This window comes from Ovis aries, chromosome 12 (assembly GCF_016772045.2).
Source record: "Ovis aries strain OAR_USU_Benz2616 breed Rambouillet chromosome 12, ARS-UI_Ramb_v3.0, whole genome shotgun sequence".
NCBI lineage: Eukaryota > Metazoa > Chordata > Mammalia > Artiodactyla > Bovidae > Ovis > Ovis aries.
In genome coordinates this window covers 6,720,898-6,736,263 of record NC_056065.1, presented here as the reverse complement: position 1 = coordinate 6,736,263, position 15,366 = coordinate 6,720,898, and the positions used below count along the sequence as shown (strand labels likewise).

Here is a 15,366-nt window from a genome sequence, read left to right as displayed (position 1 = left end):
GGGAAAGAAACTGCTTTGAGACAGCCCAGATTTTGACTTTGGGTTCATTACCTGTAGGGTTTGGGTTACTATCTCCTGCCTCCCTACGGCTTCCGGGGCTCAGTGGCGTCTCCGCTGTGCTTCTGTTGCCGCGCCTTTTGAGGCCAGCGGTATGTCCCACCACGAACTGTCTCTCCAAAAGCTGGGACGTGCTGGGGTTGGGCTCTTCCTCAGTGCGGCAGATTGAAATTTCTAGTAGCATTGTCAGTCTGGGAGAAAACTGCACACGTAGCCCCAGGAAACGTTCAACTACATGCTGCTGTATTACTGTTAGTACTTCTAACACTAATATCATTTACATAGTAGACTCTGCAAGAAATAGGAATGGATGAAGTAATCCAAAAAGTTCTAGTACCTTTCCCACGCTGCAACAGATGAACGCATGCCTCCTGTTTAGAGACCACTGCCTCGGAGAACGTTAATATTGCCCCGGGGTGTATAAAGAAATTGGCAAGTGGAGATGGGATAGAATGGATGTGAGAGGAAAATGGGTAACTGGCTTCTCTGAGATTTTCCTCCCTATCTCTAGTCTGTTTATTAGTCTGTTACAGAAAATTAGTCTGTTTCAGAAAATCCAGTTTTCAGTTAGTTCAGTTCAGTTGCTCAGTCGTGTCCGACTCTGCAACCCCATGGATTGCAGCCCACCAGGCCTCCCTGTCCATCACCAGCTCCCAGAGCTTGCTCAGACTCATGAGCAGTCCGCTTTTAGGAGTCCATCCAGCTCAGCTTAAAAGCACGGCTAAGCTGCCTCTCTCCTTATGCCCTCTGCCCCGTAGCCATCACCTTGAAGATGTCAAGTAAATTACCCTAGAAACCAGTCACATGGGCATGCCTGCCAAGATGAACAGTCTGTGGTCCTCTCTGCCCATCACACTTTGGGTGGATATATTAAGTTTAAGGTATGAGAGAGACTCATAGCAGAAGACTCTCTGTTTTTCTTTTTTTTTTTTTCTTTATTTTAATTGGAGGTTAATTACTTTATAATATTGTCTTGGTTTTGCCATACATCAACATGAATCCGCCACGGGTGTGCACGTGTTCCCCATCCTGAACCCCCCTCCCTCCTCCCTCCCTGTACCATCCCTCTGGGTCATCCCAGTGCACCAGCCCCAAGCATCCAGTATCATGCATCAAACCTGGACTGGCGATTCGTTTCATATATGATATTATACATATTTCAATGCCATTCTCCCAAATCATCCCATCCTCTCCCTCTCCCAGAGTCCAAAAGACTGTTCTATACATCTGTGTCTCTTTTGCTGTCTCACATACAGGGTTATCGTTACCATCTTTCTAAATTCCATATATATGCATTAGTATACTGTACTGGTGTTTTTCTTTCTGGCTTACTTCACTCTGTATAATAGGCTCCAGTTTCATCCACCTCATTATCTTTGAGGGAGGAGAAGGGAGCAAACCAGCTCAAACAGCCCGAGAGCAGCTACACTGCTATGAGGATAGCCGAGGCGAGTCCAGGAGCTTCAAGAAAGAAACACTTAGTACGTGGTAGAGGGGTGGAGGTTTCCCAAAACCTACAGGAAGCAGCACCAACAGCGGGGTGGTAGATGGTTGAGAAAGACAGGAGAGAAAGAGCGCCCTCGCTGAGCCCCGCCCACCCTGCAGGGGAGTCCATGTTGCTCCTGGGAGTTCCTTGTCTGCTTTGAGTTATGCGCCTAGGGCTGAATTAGGCCAAGGGTGCATGACAGCCACAGGCCTGCGCTTTCCCAGGCCAACTCCAGGCTGTGGGAATTCTTTCCTAGCCAGCTCCTCCTTGCCTGGAGCAGGGATTCTGGCTTAGCTGGCATAATGCTGCCAAGCAGGGGATAGGGAATCCTGGAGGCAGGGAGAGTCGCTGCGTCTTCTGAACCGGAGAACCCTCCCCGCTTCTCCCCTTCCACCAGGCCTAGGACCTTTGGTGCTCCATTCGTTTGGCAGCTCAGCAGAGTCTCTTGCAAGTTTTGTTTTTCCTTCAACCTTGCGGTTGCCTTGCTCTGAATGTCAGCTGGGGGTGGGAAAAAAGATGGCATTCCTTCTTCAGCCAAGGCAGATGTTGCGTCTGCCCTTGGAAGTGGGGCTTTCACTCTTTTTATTTAGCTCCAAGGTGTGAGCACTGGGGGTGTGATACCAGAGGGGCAGATGAACACACAGCCCGGGAGAGGGCAACCGAGCAGAGGGTAAGGAGGGCACTCTGGGCAGCTCTCTCTTCTCTGTGCCAGAGTCAGAGAGTTCACAAAAGATGCACAGCGGAGGACCAGACAGACAGACACACCCCCGGACAAAGCTGTCCACCAAGGGCAGGCTTTGGGATCGAGAGTGAGGAAAGGGCCATTCTCTTCTCAGTCCGTCACCTCTTGCTGTGACTTTAGGGGAGCTGCCTTCCCTCTAGGGGCAGGAAGGCCACAGGCACAGAGCGCATCTCCAAGCTGCGGGTGTGAGAAGTGGGAGATGCAGAAGCAGGAAATGCTCTGACCCCTGAGAGCAGTGGCAGCGGCTTGGCACAGGAGCTGGCTGAAGCCTTTCAGTCCTCGTGTTGACTTTCAGCTGCGCTTCCCTCTTGGTTTCCCTCGTGGCTCAGACAGTAGAGCATCTGCCTGCCATGGAGGAGACCTGGGTTCAGTCCCTGGGTCGGGAAGATCCCCTGGAGGAGGGCATGGCGACCCACTCCAGTGTCCTTGCCTGGAGAATCCCATGGACAGAGGAGCCTGGTGGGCTACACTCCATTGGGTCACAAGTCCAACACGACTGGGTGACCAACACTTTCACTTCTCTTTTACCCCCTAATCCAGGGTTTGAAGGTAGGACTTGAAAGATATTCTGATGTCTGTTCTCATGAGCCAAATAGGATTGGCTCTAAGCAACCCAGAGAAACCTCTCCCTGGTACTGTCTGTGCAGCAGAAGATTCTGCTCTCCCCTTGGCAAGGTGTCATCGCCCACACAGCTGGGAAGTCCCTCCTGATGTCCGACCTGGCTGCACCCTCTCTGCGCTGGCTCTGATAAGGGGTGCCTCTGCCGACAGTCCTTGGCCTCCCTGGGGAAGCTGGCCCGGCCCTTCCCTCCTTCCTGCTGGAGCCAGGCCACGAGGGGCTGGGCTACTGCTCCTCCTCCCAAGCCTCCTCCTCCCGTGCGGCTCAGAGCAGACACAGATTTTCTACCGCCGCCCATTCTGTCTCCTCCAGCCAGGCAGGGGCCCTGTGAGTCCCCAGCCTGGGGTGTGGGCGGTGACTTCCCAGGCCGACATTCTTGTCCCCTTTCCCAGCTCATGTGCTAAATCTGACTGAGGACCAGAGGTACTCCCGGTTTGGGTGAGACTTTTTGTCGGACACGGTTTCTGCTCATTTTCTTGACGTATTTCTAGGGGAAACCCCTTTCCAGTTTCCCGCATTCTCTTGCTACCAAGTCCTCCTTCCCCACTTTGGGAAGCGGTGTACCTGAGAAGCAGCTGTGAAGATGAGGGAGTAAAACCCCCTTCTGGCCTGGGCAAGAATTTATGTGAAATCACAGCTGCTGAGACCAAGGCCTGAGAGCCTCTCGGGGGCTGGAAGAATTGGAATGGAAAGGCCCACATTGGGGGTTGGTGGAGCTCCCAGTCCCACATGGTTCTCCTGTGCGATCCTGCATGTCAGAGAGGATTCATTCCCAAGGCCACCTGCTAGCAGCCCCACACTGCCCCTCCCTGCCAGAGGATCCTGGGGCCATTTGATTTCTTAGGGGGACTTTTATTTAAGAGCTGAGGGTGACTTAAGGTGGAGCAGAGAGGTGAGAGAAAATGCAAAGAGGGAGTAAATGTGTGACTTTGAGAGCATCTAGGTAAGAGCAAGGCCTGACCTCTTTTGTTTTCCATAATGTGTCTTGTTTTGTTTGCTTGGGTCCAAAATAAGGCCAATAATGAAACTTTTATTGAATATAAAATTCATAGGTTGGACTCTGACAGACCTGGTGTCACCATCCCTGAGGACAGGAAAAAGACAGGACTAATTTACGTCAATTGTAAATAAACAGTAGGAACAAGGCTGCTTTGTCTAGAGGTGCAGAGAAAAGCGGCGAGTGGGCCCGCCCTGAGGTAACTGAAAAGGCTGACCAACCATTCCTGTTTGCCTGGAGCTGACGGGTTGTCCCAGGAGATGGGTGCTTCAGTGATGAAATCTGGAAAGTCCTAGGCCGAGTAGGAAAGGTTAGTCACAGCAAAATGAGCCTCAGCTGAGCACAGCTGCCTCCATGCCGCAGCCCCTCTGTGTGTGAGCTGGAATCCAGCTGCTTCTTGTGGAGCAGCTACAGACTGCCACATACTTACTTGAGTAGGTACCAAACCTGTCTAGGCCTCAGTTGGCTTGTATGTGACACGGGGTTAATAGCTGCTGCCACACAGGGCCTTGCAGCTTCGGTGAGAAGACACAAATGTGCCTGGCACAACTGCCATCACTTAAATGTTCACAGTAATACCTATTACTCATGCAGTTCATTCAACGAATTTGTGTACACGTTAGACCTAAGGAACAAAGACAAAAACCCTGGCCTTGTCCAGGGAGATAAACAAATGTAGAACAAATGTATCCAATAACCTGTTCCAGGAGAAGACCTGAGGAGGGAAACAGCTGAGCAGGCCAAGGGGATCCCATGTGCTGGGGCAGAGACTCCACGTGAAATACGTTGGTCAGGATTAGGGCCTTTGTCCAAAGACCTGAAGGAAGTGAAAGGACAAGCCCTAACTAGGGAAGGGAAATCGGAGAAAGAGAACAGCATGTGCAGCGACCCTGCAATGGAAACGTGTCTGGTGCACACAGAGAATCGCAGGAAGGCTAGCTTGGCGGGATCTCGGTGAACAAGGCGGAAATGGTAGCACTCCACAGGTGGGGAACTGGGTGCTCACGAAGGGGGCCTACGTAAAACGGCAGATGAGTGCCATGGGGGATTGGAAGAGACCATTCTGGACCGAGAAGAGACCGAGGGCAGAATGGTAAGGCCGGAAGCAGCAGGCCTGTGGGACGGTCGCCATGTCCAGCTGAAAGACGGCCAGGGCTTAAAGCAGCATGCGAGCAGTGGGAGATGAGAAGTGAGAGCGACCTGGATGTATTTTGAAGGTAGAGATGATGAATTTTCTGACTAAATGGGTATTGTAGATAAGAGAGAGAGGAGTCAAGGATGATTGCAAGGCATTAATATGAGAACAGAGTCGGGCAGGGTTACCTCGGTGGAAGTGAAAGTGTTAGTCGCTCAGTCGTGTCCAGCTCTTTGTGACCCCATGGACTGTAGCCCACCAGGCTCCGCTGTCCATGGGATTCTCCAGGCAGGAATACTGGAGTGGGTTGCCATTCTCTTCTCCAGGGGATCTTCCCAACCCAGGGATCGAACCCAGGTCTCCTGCATTGCAGACAGATTCTTTAGCATCTGAGCCACCAGGGAAGCCATTTTAGCTAGACTGGTGTTGAGTCTTTTAGCCTTTTGGCCTCCGTTGAACTATTGGCATGTGATAACCTTCTGATTCTGATGTGTTGATTTGCCCTCATAGTTGCCTGCTCACCCTTCTTACGGAGGGAATAGCATCTCCTCCCTTTACGTCATAAATCCTGCTTTCTTAAGAAACATCGCAGCTAGATTAACAAGTTATTAGAACTCCTGTTTCTCCTGGGCAGGCCTAGCCGTCCAGCAGTTCCAAGTTGGCACACGTGTTATCTCAGGTCCCTGGGAGAAACACCCCGCACGGCCCTGTTCCCTAGCAATTCTGCCTCTGCCCGCCTGGGGATCAAGATGCCCTGCCCAGGGACACTCCTTTCCCAGGCTCTGGCGTTTCTTGCCTGCTGAGAACTGACCACTCAGAGTGGTGGGGGCAGGGAGCCTCTGGCAAGCAGCCCGTGTTGCTTCTAGTGCTTTGGCCAACCCCCCGCCCCGCCCACCCGTTCCCCTGCAGCGCTCTGCTGGGCCTCTCAGCTCTTGCTCTTGGCCCCAAGGAGGCAGGAGGCCCTGGTTAAGAGCATCAAGCTCGACTTCCTGAACCAGCTTCCTGCTTCTCTCTGCTGAGTGCTAGCAGGTGGAAGGAAGCGGTCTCCAATCCCCACTCTGCGATCGTGGGTGCCAGTTCACACCCCTGCTTTATCTCCAGGCAGGGTCCCCAGGTAGACTTCGATACCTCTCCTGATGGTTTTTCTCTTCAGGGTGGAAGAATGGACCCTGCAAACAGTATTCCCTTGGGTACAGATTTTCCCATTTTCAAAATCCCTGTCTGAATGTCTTCCTTAGTTCTAACCCACCTCTCTTTCTTTGCCGTTTAAAGTCAGGCCCTTGGGTCGTATTCAGCGGAGATAGAAGTCTGCCGGCCGCTGTGTCCCCTTCCCCCCAGCGGACCAGCCCTTCAGTGTGAAGAGGTGTGAGGTCCTCGGCATCAGTAGCCCAACCTTTCCATGCAGCTTCCAGGCATGTCCTCGTCCCGTGCCTCTGGGTAAAGCTGTGTTGTTTTTCCATCCTCTGATTCTAACCCTCCTCGCTGCTGATCTTTTCTCAAGACAAAGGTTGCCTCACCCTGCCTGTGGGGAACCCATCAAGCAGTATAGGCAACACATCCCAATCCAACTGAGAAATGGTTCGTTGTTGTTTTGTAGGACGAGAAAAGATGACACTTCAGAATGACGATTCTTTTGTTTTCCATCAGCTCACGAGGCTCCCGCTTACCGAGCTTTTTCACCTTTCCAGTTTGCTTCACGTGCCAAACCACCGTAGAATGGTCAACGGAAGTTCCTCAGCAACTTCTTGTTTAGGTTAAGAGGATCGGCTCCAGCGATGGCTCTCAGTCGGTCGTTGGCAGCTTCCGGTGGCCGGCCGCTCCATTCCTCGTCCTCAAGGCTCTCGTTTCCCTGTTGAACCACCACTGCCCTGCACGTTCATTAGCAGTTCCTGTGCCAGCTGTTATTGATGCTGCAAGTCGTCTCCACTGCTTTACGACCCCTTTTGAACTCAAATAAGAAAATCACTCACATTTCCTTCTTGTCTAACATCATTCCCGTAGTCTTAGTATAAAATAAACAGCAAGAAATGTCTTTAGCAAAAAAAAAAAAAGCAAGCAAGAAATACACATTAAAATGATGTATAACATAACCACGTTTATTTGCAAATGGCCAATTTCAACAATGCAAAAGCTGCAATTACTTTTGCACCAACCTCATAGCTTAAGTGTTGTGTGTGTGCCCGCCCCCACCCCGTTATCTGAGTGAGTTCTCCAAAGGAAACTGAAACATAACGAGTAAGCTATTCTTCCAACACATCCTGATTCCAGGGTCTTCCCCACCTTTCCCAGTAAATCCTTATTCAGAATGTTATGAATCCTCTGCCTCACTAAACCAACAAGGCCGTGTACCCCAAAGATCCCCCGTCCCCACGCTGGGTGTCACGGGAAATAGCAGTGGGAGCTGCTGTGCGGGGGGTCATAAGGCCTCTATACGCGTCTTGCCTGTGGTTTTCATTGACATGTTCCATGCTGTTTAGTCATATGCCTTTTTTGGGTAAACATAAGTAGTTAGATTGGTGACGAGATGATGCCCAATCCTGCCGTCCTCTGCTGTCCTCAGGATAGCTATTTTACCCGAGTTTTCTGTTCTTCTCTTCCCCTGGCTTTCTGTTCTGGGGAGTTACGGGAGCACAACCCCCATTTTTAATGTCAGCAAAGGCACCTCAGTGACCCTTTCTCTCCTTTCCCTGGGCTAGAGTGTGGTCTAGCCGTCAGTAGCCCAGAGGACAAAGGGGAGGCGGAAGCTGGCTGGATTGAGGGCACAGCCATCTTATTCTCAGTGATCATCGTCGTGCTCGTGACTGCCTTCAATGACTGCAGCAAGGAGAAGCAATTCCGGGGGCTGCAGAACCACATCGAGAAGGAGCAGAAATTCTCCGTTATCTTGAATGGGCACATCATTCAGCTCCCTGTGGCTGAGATTGTGGTGGGTGACATTGCTCAAATCAAATACAGTGAGAGCTCTGTGGTTCTTTTCTCTTCTAGCTCTGTTTCTTACACCTCTGACACCCTCCCTAACAGAGGGCTAGGTCCTTTGGCATAAGGGGGCTGGCGATTGATGAGGACCCAAAAAGACAAGACCCCAAATTGTGTTAGCTTCTAGGTTAGAGTTTAAGGAGGTTATGGAAAAAAAATTCAAAGAAAGCAGTAACTGACACTGCCAAAGATGTCAGACTGTACCGTGTGTGTCTTAGACTTCAAGCAGGTAATATTCAGGCCATGGGAAGGTGTTTGGGGATCAGGAACCATTTGAATTTATAATACCCAGAGCAGAGTTTTATCGCAGGTTGTCAGATCTGAAGCTGTCTTTCAGAGGTTCTCCAGGCTCTCCCGAGCTGTTGCCTACAGATGGAGGCCCGGGAGCAGCCCTGAGATGAGGCCAGACGGTCCTCACCTGCCCTCTCCCTGTCGCCCCTTCACCACCGTGTGCTAGGTGACCTGCTGCCTGCAGACGGGATCCCGATCCAGGGCAACGACCTCAAGATTGACGAGAGCTCTCTGACGGGGGAATCGGACCATGTCAAGAAGTCCTTGGAGAGGGACCCCATGCTGCTCTCCGGTGAAGCCCTGACGACACCAGCTCCCAGCCCCCTCCCCGCAGATACAGCCACAGAGACCGGTCCAGACGTTGCCCTGTCTTCCGACCGTGCCCCGACTCCTGCCCCAAGGCTCCGCGGGGGCTGTAGCGTGTCAGTGGGTTGAATACAAGGATATTGAGCAACCTAACAGAGGTTGTCCATGGAGCAGATGCTACATGAGCCTTCGAAGGGCTCTGCTGGCTGGAGTGGGTGGTGGGAAAGGAGCCTTACCCCAAAGCCGCTACACACATTGTTCTCCTCCCCCCCCGGGTCGCTTGCTCTTGATCTTTGCCTACTATCTGCCAAGTATAACACCATGCAGAGGAGGGAAAGGAAGAGGGATTGCTCTCTTCCAAGTTTGTGTTCACACCAAAGGGTGGCCAGGTATTAAAAAAAAGGAAAAACTCTTCTCCCATCTTCTTTCTCATATAGGGACCCATGTAATGGAAGGTTCTGGACAAATGGCAGTGACTGCTGTGGGTATCAGCTCTCAGACTGGAATAATTTATACCCTCTCGTGAGCCAGTGAGTGGGAAGAGGAAGAGAAGAAAAAAGGTAAGGGGCTTTGAGGAGAGCCTCTTCCCTCCCATCCCCACGGACAGACTAGGAGAGGGAGTGGGTCTGCAGTGGAACACCTGGTTGGCAGACTCTGCAGGATGACGAGGACAGGTCTCCAAACCCCTTCTTTAGCTGACGGTTTCATTCCTGACTGCCCACAGTGCCCTAGTGAAAACCAGATCTGGCTCTGCTCTGCGGTCAGGTTGCACTGGTTCCTGTGTTTACTGGTGGACTGTAAGAGAATGAGGTGGAAGGCCTTTGCAAATGGGCTGGCAGTGTGCTCTGGCTCCAGCCCTTGCCACTTTCTTCCTCAGACACGGGGGGTTATACGAACCATCAAGGCTAAGGGAAAACTATCCAGGAGAAGAAACTGGTTTCCTGCTGGAACTGTGAGCAGGAAGAAAGATACAGCCAGAAGGGTGGGAACAGAAAGGGAATGTCTACCTCAAAGTTAGCCCTGTCTTTGCCATTCACTTGTTCCTGAAAATAAAAACAAAGGAGAAGTGCAAAGCAAAGGAGAAGAGGAAAGATATGCCCATTTGAATGCAGAGTTCCAAAGAATAGCAAGGAGAGATAAGAAAGCCTTCCTCAGCAATCAATGCAAAGAAATAGAGGAAAACAATAGAATGGGAAAGACTAGAGATCTCTTCAAGAAAATTAGACATACCAAGGGAACATTTCATGCAAAGATGGGCTCGATAAAGGACAGAAATGGTATGGACCTAACAGAAGCAGAAGATATTAAGAAGAGGTGGCTAGAATACACAGAAGAACTGTACAAGAAGGATCTTCACGACCCAGATAATTACGATGGTGTGATCACTCACCTAGAGCCAGACATCCTGGGATGTAAAGTCAAGTGGGCCTTAGGAAGCATCACTATGAACAAAGCTAGTGGAGGTGATGGAATTCCACTTGAGCTCTTTCAAATCCTGAAAGATGATGCTGTGAAAGTGCTGCACTCAATATGCCAGCAACTTCGGAAAACTCAGCTGTGGCCACAGGACTGGAAAAGGTCAGTTTTCATTCCAATCTCAAAGAAAGACAATGCCAAAGAATGCTCTAACTACCGCACAGTTGCACTCATCTCACATGCTAGTAAAGTAATGCTCAAAATTCTCCACGCCAGGCTTCAGCAATACGTAAACTGTGAGTTCCTGATGTTCAAGCTGGTTTTAGAAAAGGTAGAGGAACCAGAAATCAAATTGCCAGTATCCGCTGGATCATGGAAAAAGCAAGAGCATTCCAGAAAAACATTTATTTCTGCTTTATTGACTATGCCAAAGCCTTTGACTGTGTGGATCACAGTAAACTGTGGGAAATTGTGAAAGAGACGGGAATACCAGACCATCTGACCTGCCTGTTGAGAAACCTATATGCAAGGCAGGAAGCAACAGTTAGAACTGGACATGGAACAATAGACTGGTTCCAAATAGGAAAAGGAGTACATCAAGGCTATATACTGTCACCCTGCTTATTTAGCTTATAAGCAGAGTACATCATGTGAAACACTGGGCTTGAACAAGCACAAGCTGGAATCAAGATTGCTTGGAGAAATATCAGTAACCTCAGAGCCTGGCACACAGGTCTGAAGCATTAAACATTTCCTGCCTAAGGCCTCCTGCTGTGCTCCTAATCCCCACCTTATTCTTTAGGGAGAAAAGGCCACTGAGGGCTGTCACTGGTCTCTGTGTACTTCCCACATCAAGTGAGGCCAAGGACCAGAAGGAAGCAAGGGAATGCACTACCCTGAGAGTGAAGGCCTACCTAAAGTGTGCACCCTCGCTCGATGCCTTGCTTGTCCTGACCCTGAATATGCCTTCACTGAAATAATCACCTCTAGCCTCGCTCTGATTCCCCTGACTCACTGGGCCCTCGGGAAAAGCAAAGATACGAATCAGAAAGCAGAACTCTTCCCAGATATTGTGCCACAGGTAGACACAGGTGCCCAAGTATTGATCCCCCAGCTCTCAGAGTAGCCAGGCAATAGGTACGGCAGCTGGAGCCCCCAGGCCAGTTGTTTGCTGACCCAGACAGAGCTTGTTCTATTGTAGGATGTACAGGGTGAGCAGCTGTCGCAGTTTGCTGGAGACCTTCTCAGTTCTGGCACTGAAAGTCCCACAGCCCAGGAAACTGCTCAGTCTCAGACAGGCCAGGGTGGTTGGTCCCCCTCTGGTGTGCCGTACCAACACCTGCCTGTGCCTTTGTCTCCTCGTGAAAGAGGATGATAGTAGTAACTTATCTCGCAGGGTTGTTGTGAGGATTCATGAGTTACTCCCTGGAAGTGCTTGCCTGGCCCATGGTGAGCACTGCCCGAACAGTTGCCATTGCTGTTGTCTTCTCTCTGTGCCAGGTCAGGAGACAGGCTGGGAGGCGCTCTTCTGAGGGTTAGCTATGTAGGTGTTGTGCTAACACCACAGGGTGTCGCTGTGAACACATTGTGAATTGCCTGGCGTTCTCAGTCTACTAGAGGAAAAGTCAATAAACTGCTAGGAAAGAGGTAACAGTAGTCACTACGTCATGATTTGTCGGAAGATAGTAGCTCTGAGATAGAATCTTAAAATGCTGCTTTTGGAAAACTGTACCAACCCCCTTATTTATAAATGAGGAAATAGGCTCAGAGAGGGGTCAAGACCAGTCCAAAGCCATGAGTCAAGTTGGTATAGCACCAAAACTAATACCCATGTCTTTAGAATGCAAAATCATGTCTTTCGCCTACACCGTAATGTACAAGGACCAGAGACTAGCTAGGGCCTTGGGGTATGACCAGATAGATATCCGTCTGCAGTTAGGGCCCTAGGAATGCCCTCAAGCCTGGGTTCACGTGATTTGTTTCCTGGACAGGTCCGATCATGTCTGATCATCACAGTTTTCCTCCTGATTCTGTACTTTGTGATCGACAACTTTGTGATCCAGCGCAGACCGTGGCTGGCCGAGTCTATCTCCAGTTACACCAAACACTTTGTCAACTACCTCATCATCGGCATCACGGTGCTGGTGGTGGCTATGCCTGAGGGGCTGCCCCTGGCAGTCACTATCTCACTAGCCTATTCTGTAGAGGTGAGGCTGGGGTGAGGCTCTGCTCTTTGAGAACACAGACCAGAGGGAAGGGCGCCAAGCAGCTCTGCTGAAAGGACGGCCACTTTGTCTTCATAAACTCTGGGTGATGCCTTCCAGGGGCACAAGCCGCTGGCACTTTAGAAGGACTACCTGGATCAGCTGCATCAATGTTTACCTAACCCAGTAGCATCTTAAGAAGGTTTACAAAAATGGTATCTTGCGTTTTTGTATGGGAGCAGGAAATGAAATGCGGAGAGTTGCTGGCTAGAAAATGGCCTTTGACCTGTGTTTTGGAGAGCGCAGCTGGCCCTCTGCAGTCTCATCTATTCTCCTTTGTAGGAAATGATGAAAGACAATAACCTGGTGTGGCACTTGGACGCTTGTGAGACCATGGGCAACGCCACAGCCATCTGCTCGGTCAAGACGGGCACACTGACCATGAACCGCATGAGTGTGGTGCAGGCTTACATTGGAGACACTCATTACCAAGAGATCCCAAGCCCTGATGACCTTGTGCCCAAGGTCCTGGACCTCACTGTCAGTGGCATTTTCATCAACAGTGCCTACACCTCTAAGATTCTGGTAAGCTCTTCTTTTGCCAGGACACTTAAAATGGGTAGTTGGAAGGAACCATTGATTTTTCTCCCGTTTATTCTGCCTGAATTGCCATCCCAGTTCCCATTTCCCACTCCCCAGTGAACGTGTTTGGGGTGAGACTAGGGAATAATCCGTGGAAGTAGATTGGGAGATGGGGTAGGGGAGTGAGGCAGGTAGGAATCTGTGGCTGTGCAATTACCATGGAAAGGCAGTATCTCTAAAAAGAGGCCTCATGCTGATAGCAGAATTGAACTTATCACGAGTAAATCACTTAGTTTCTGGAAGCTAAGAGAGAGTGTTAGAGGTACCAGCACCAGCCCCACGGTTTCTAAAAAGACCCCAGGCCCCGGGTGGCTCCGGGGCCAGATCACCACAGCCTGCAGCCCCCTGGGCCCGGGCACATGTGCGAAAGCCCCCTGAGGGAGCCCTCCCCTGGGCGGCCCCTCGCCCAGCCAGCCTACCGGTGCCTTTCTTTCCAGCCTCCAGAGAAGGTGGGCAGCCTGCCCCGGCAGGTGGGCAACAAGACCGAGTGCGCCCTGCTGGGCTTCGTCTCGGACCTGAAGCAGGATTACCACGCCGTGCGCAGCGAGGTGCCCGAGGAGAAGCTCTACAAGGTGTACACCTTCAACTCGGTGCGCAAGTCCATGAGCACAGTCATCGCGAAGCCGGGCGGCGGCTACCGCATGTACAGCAAGGGCGCCTCCAAGATCATCCTGCGCAAGTGAGCCCCCCAGCTTCTTCCCCCATGGTCCTCGCCTCGGGGAGGTCTGGGTGTCGGCCCCATGCTGAGCCACCCAGATAATAGCGGACCCTCCTTCCGGGTGGTAACATCATGACAAATTCTGAGCTGGCCAAGCCGTACAATTATGTACTTTGGATACTATACTTACACTTCACAGCTCGAGGCAGATGCTGTCACTATCCCTGTTTTACAGATGAGGAAACAGAGGTGTAGTGAAGTTCAGTAACTTGCTAGAGGTGATGCAACTGACAGTGGTCCAGGCAGGGTTCAGACCTGGGCAATCCATGCTTCCATTTCCTATTCTGAAGCGATGATACCCACTTATCTCACAGGGTTACTCTGATTAAATGATTCAGTGTATGAAAAACACCTTGCACATAGTAAGCACTAGAAATGTTAGTTCTATGTTCCTTTTCCTTTTCATTCTCAGTTCTGATCACAGTGACAGCCCTCAGTGGCCTGTTCTCCCTAAAGAATAAGGTGGGGATTAGGAGTACAGCAGGAGGCCTTAGGCAGGAAGTGTTTAATGCTTCAAACCTGTGTGCCAGGCTCCATGATTTGATTTCATACTTCAATTTTTCTTGTTCATCTATTGTCTCTTTGCAACGGGTGTCATGGTGTCAAAATTAGCTGGGTACTGGAGCTGAATGACCAGGCCAGGCTGACGCTCTGTCAACTCCGTGATGCTCACAATGTTCTCTGTTTGTTTGCACTGTCCAATAGGGAGCCACTGGCCACACGCGGTGACCAACCACTTGAAACAGGCTGATGTGACCGAGAAGCTGAATGCTCAAGTGGATCACCGCAGGTTCCTGCTTCTCACTGTGCTCAGCAGAGCAGCAGTGCGGGCCCCACCCAGGGGCTTGTTAGGAACACAGGTCCCACCCAGACTGCCTGAGTCAGAATCTGCACCGTAACAAGGTCCCAGGTGAACAGCACACGGAGAGATGCATTGGGCTAGACTCTGTAGTGAACACGGAGGTGGGGTCAGGAAGTAAACAGCGGGAGCAGACTGCTTGGAGGGATACCCGCTGAAGGAGCAATTTTCCTTTCACTGCCTCTTCCAGCTCCGTCCGTCCCCGCACCCTCCCCCCATCTCCCTCTCCAGAGTCAGGCAAGAAGAAGCTGTTTCCTCTCCTGATGCACAGGAGTACCTTTAGTGATCTCTGCTCCGCAAAGCCCCTCTTTAATCATTGTCTTCCTTTGCCTTCCAGTCCTCATTTTGAACTCATTGCTCTGTGCCTGGCCATTCCTATGCTAGAGAATTGCTCCCAGCCAACAGCAGCCTTCTCTACCCTCCAGGAATTTTCAAGCCAATACTTGAGCAGGTGAGTAGTTATTAAAGTCTTCCTTCTTGCTAATGTTAATCTCCCATTTGTTTTGGGCCTTTAACTCTAAATAGGAAGACATATCTCTCTGCTAAAGCCAAGGGTCCAACAGTCACAGGGAAGGACACAGATTCTTGAACTGCACCAGACACTTGGAATTTTCGGCTCTTTCCTGCCAGACCTGGTTGGTACAGACAGGAGGTAATCAAAGGGGCGAGGACCCAGAGGAAGACTGACGGACACACTGAGAAGGCCCCACCTACTCACCAGCTTTCCCAGTCTGGACGGCCAGGCGGGTCAGCTTGCCCTGCAGCACGGACTTCTCTTTTTTGGGCAGCTTGGCGGCCTTCTTCTCCTTTTCCTCACTGTAGATCCCCTCCTGGCTGTCGAGTGGCTGGATTTCGATCCCCTCCTGGCTGTCGAGTGGCTGCATTTCCAAGGACACTCCATCCTGGGTCTTTGCTAGG

General features: G+C 51.0%; 2 protein-coding genes across 2 annotated transcripts in view; one reads left to right on the top strand and one right to left on the bottom strand.

Moving 5' to 3' along the window:
- Positions 1-15,366, bottom strand: part of LOC105605798 (ankyrin repeat domain-containing protein 26-like) — a 59,790-nt gene that overhangs the window by 9,694 nt on the left and 34,730 nt on the right. Inside the window, exon 4 of the mRNA XM_042257065.2 lies at positions 15,167-15,361. Coding sequence (XP_042112999.1) covers positions 15,197-15,361 — 165 coding nt within the window. The 3' untranslated portion in view covers positions 15,167-15,196. The remainder of the gene's footprint in view (positions 1-15,166; positions 15,362-15,366) is intronic.
- LOC132657532 (plasma membrane calcium-transporting ATPase 4-like) lies at positions 5,964-13,554 on the top strand. Its single transcript, XM_060396749.1, has 2 exons — positions 5,964-12,814; positions 13,309-13,554. Exons 1-2 carry the CDS (start codon positions 12,575-12,577, stop codon positions 13,552-13,554), a joined length of 486 nt encoding a protein of 161 aa, XP_060252732.1. The 5' UTR covers positions 5,964-12,574.

Coding starts and splice junctions, on each gene's coding strand:
- LOC132657532 (XM_060396749.1), top strand. CDS start 12,575: ATGATGAAAGACAATAACCTGGTGTGGCACTTGGACGCTTGTGAGACC. Junction 12,815..13,308: donor CCTACACCTCTAAGATTCTG/GTAAGCTCTTCT, acceptor CTTTCTTTCCAG/CCTCCAGAGAAGGTGGGCAG.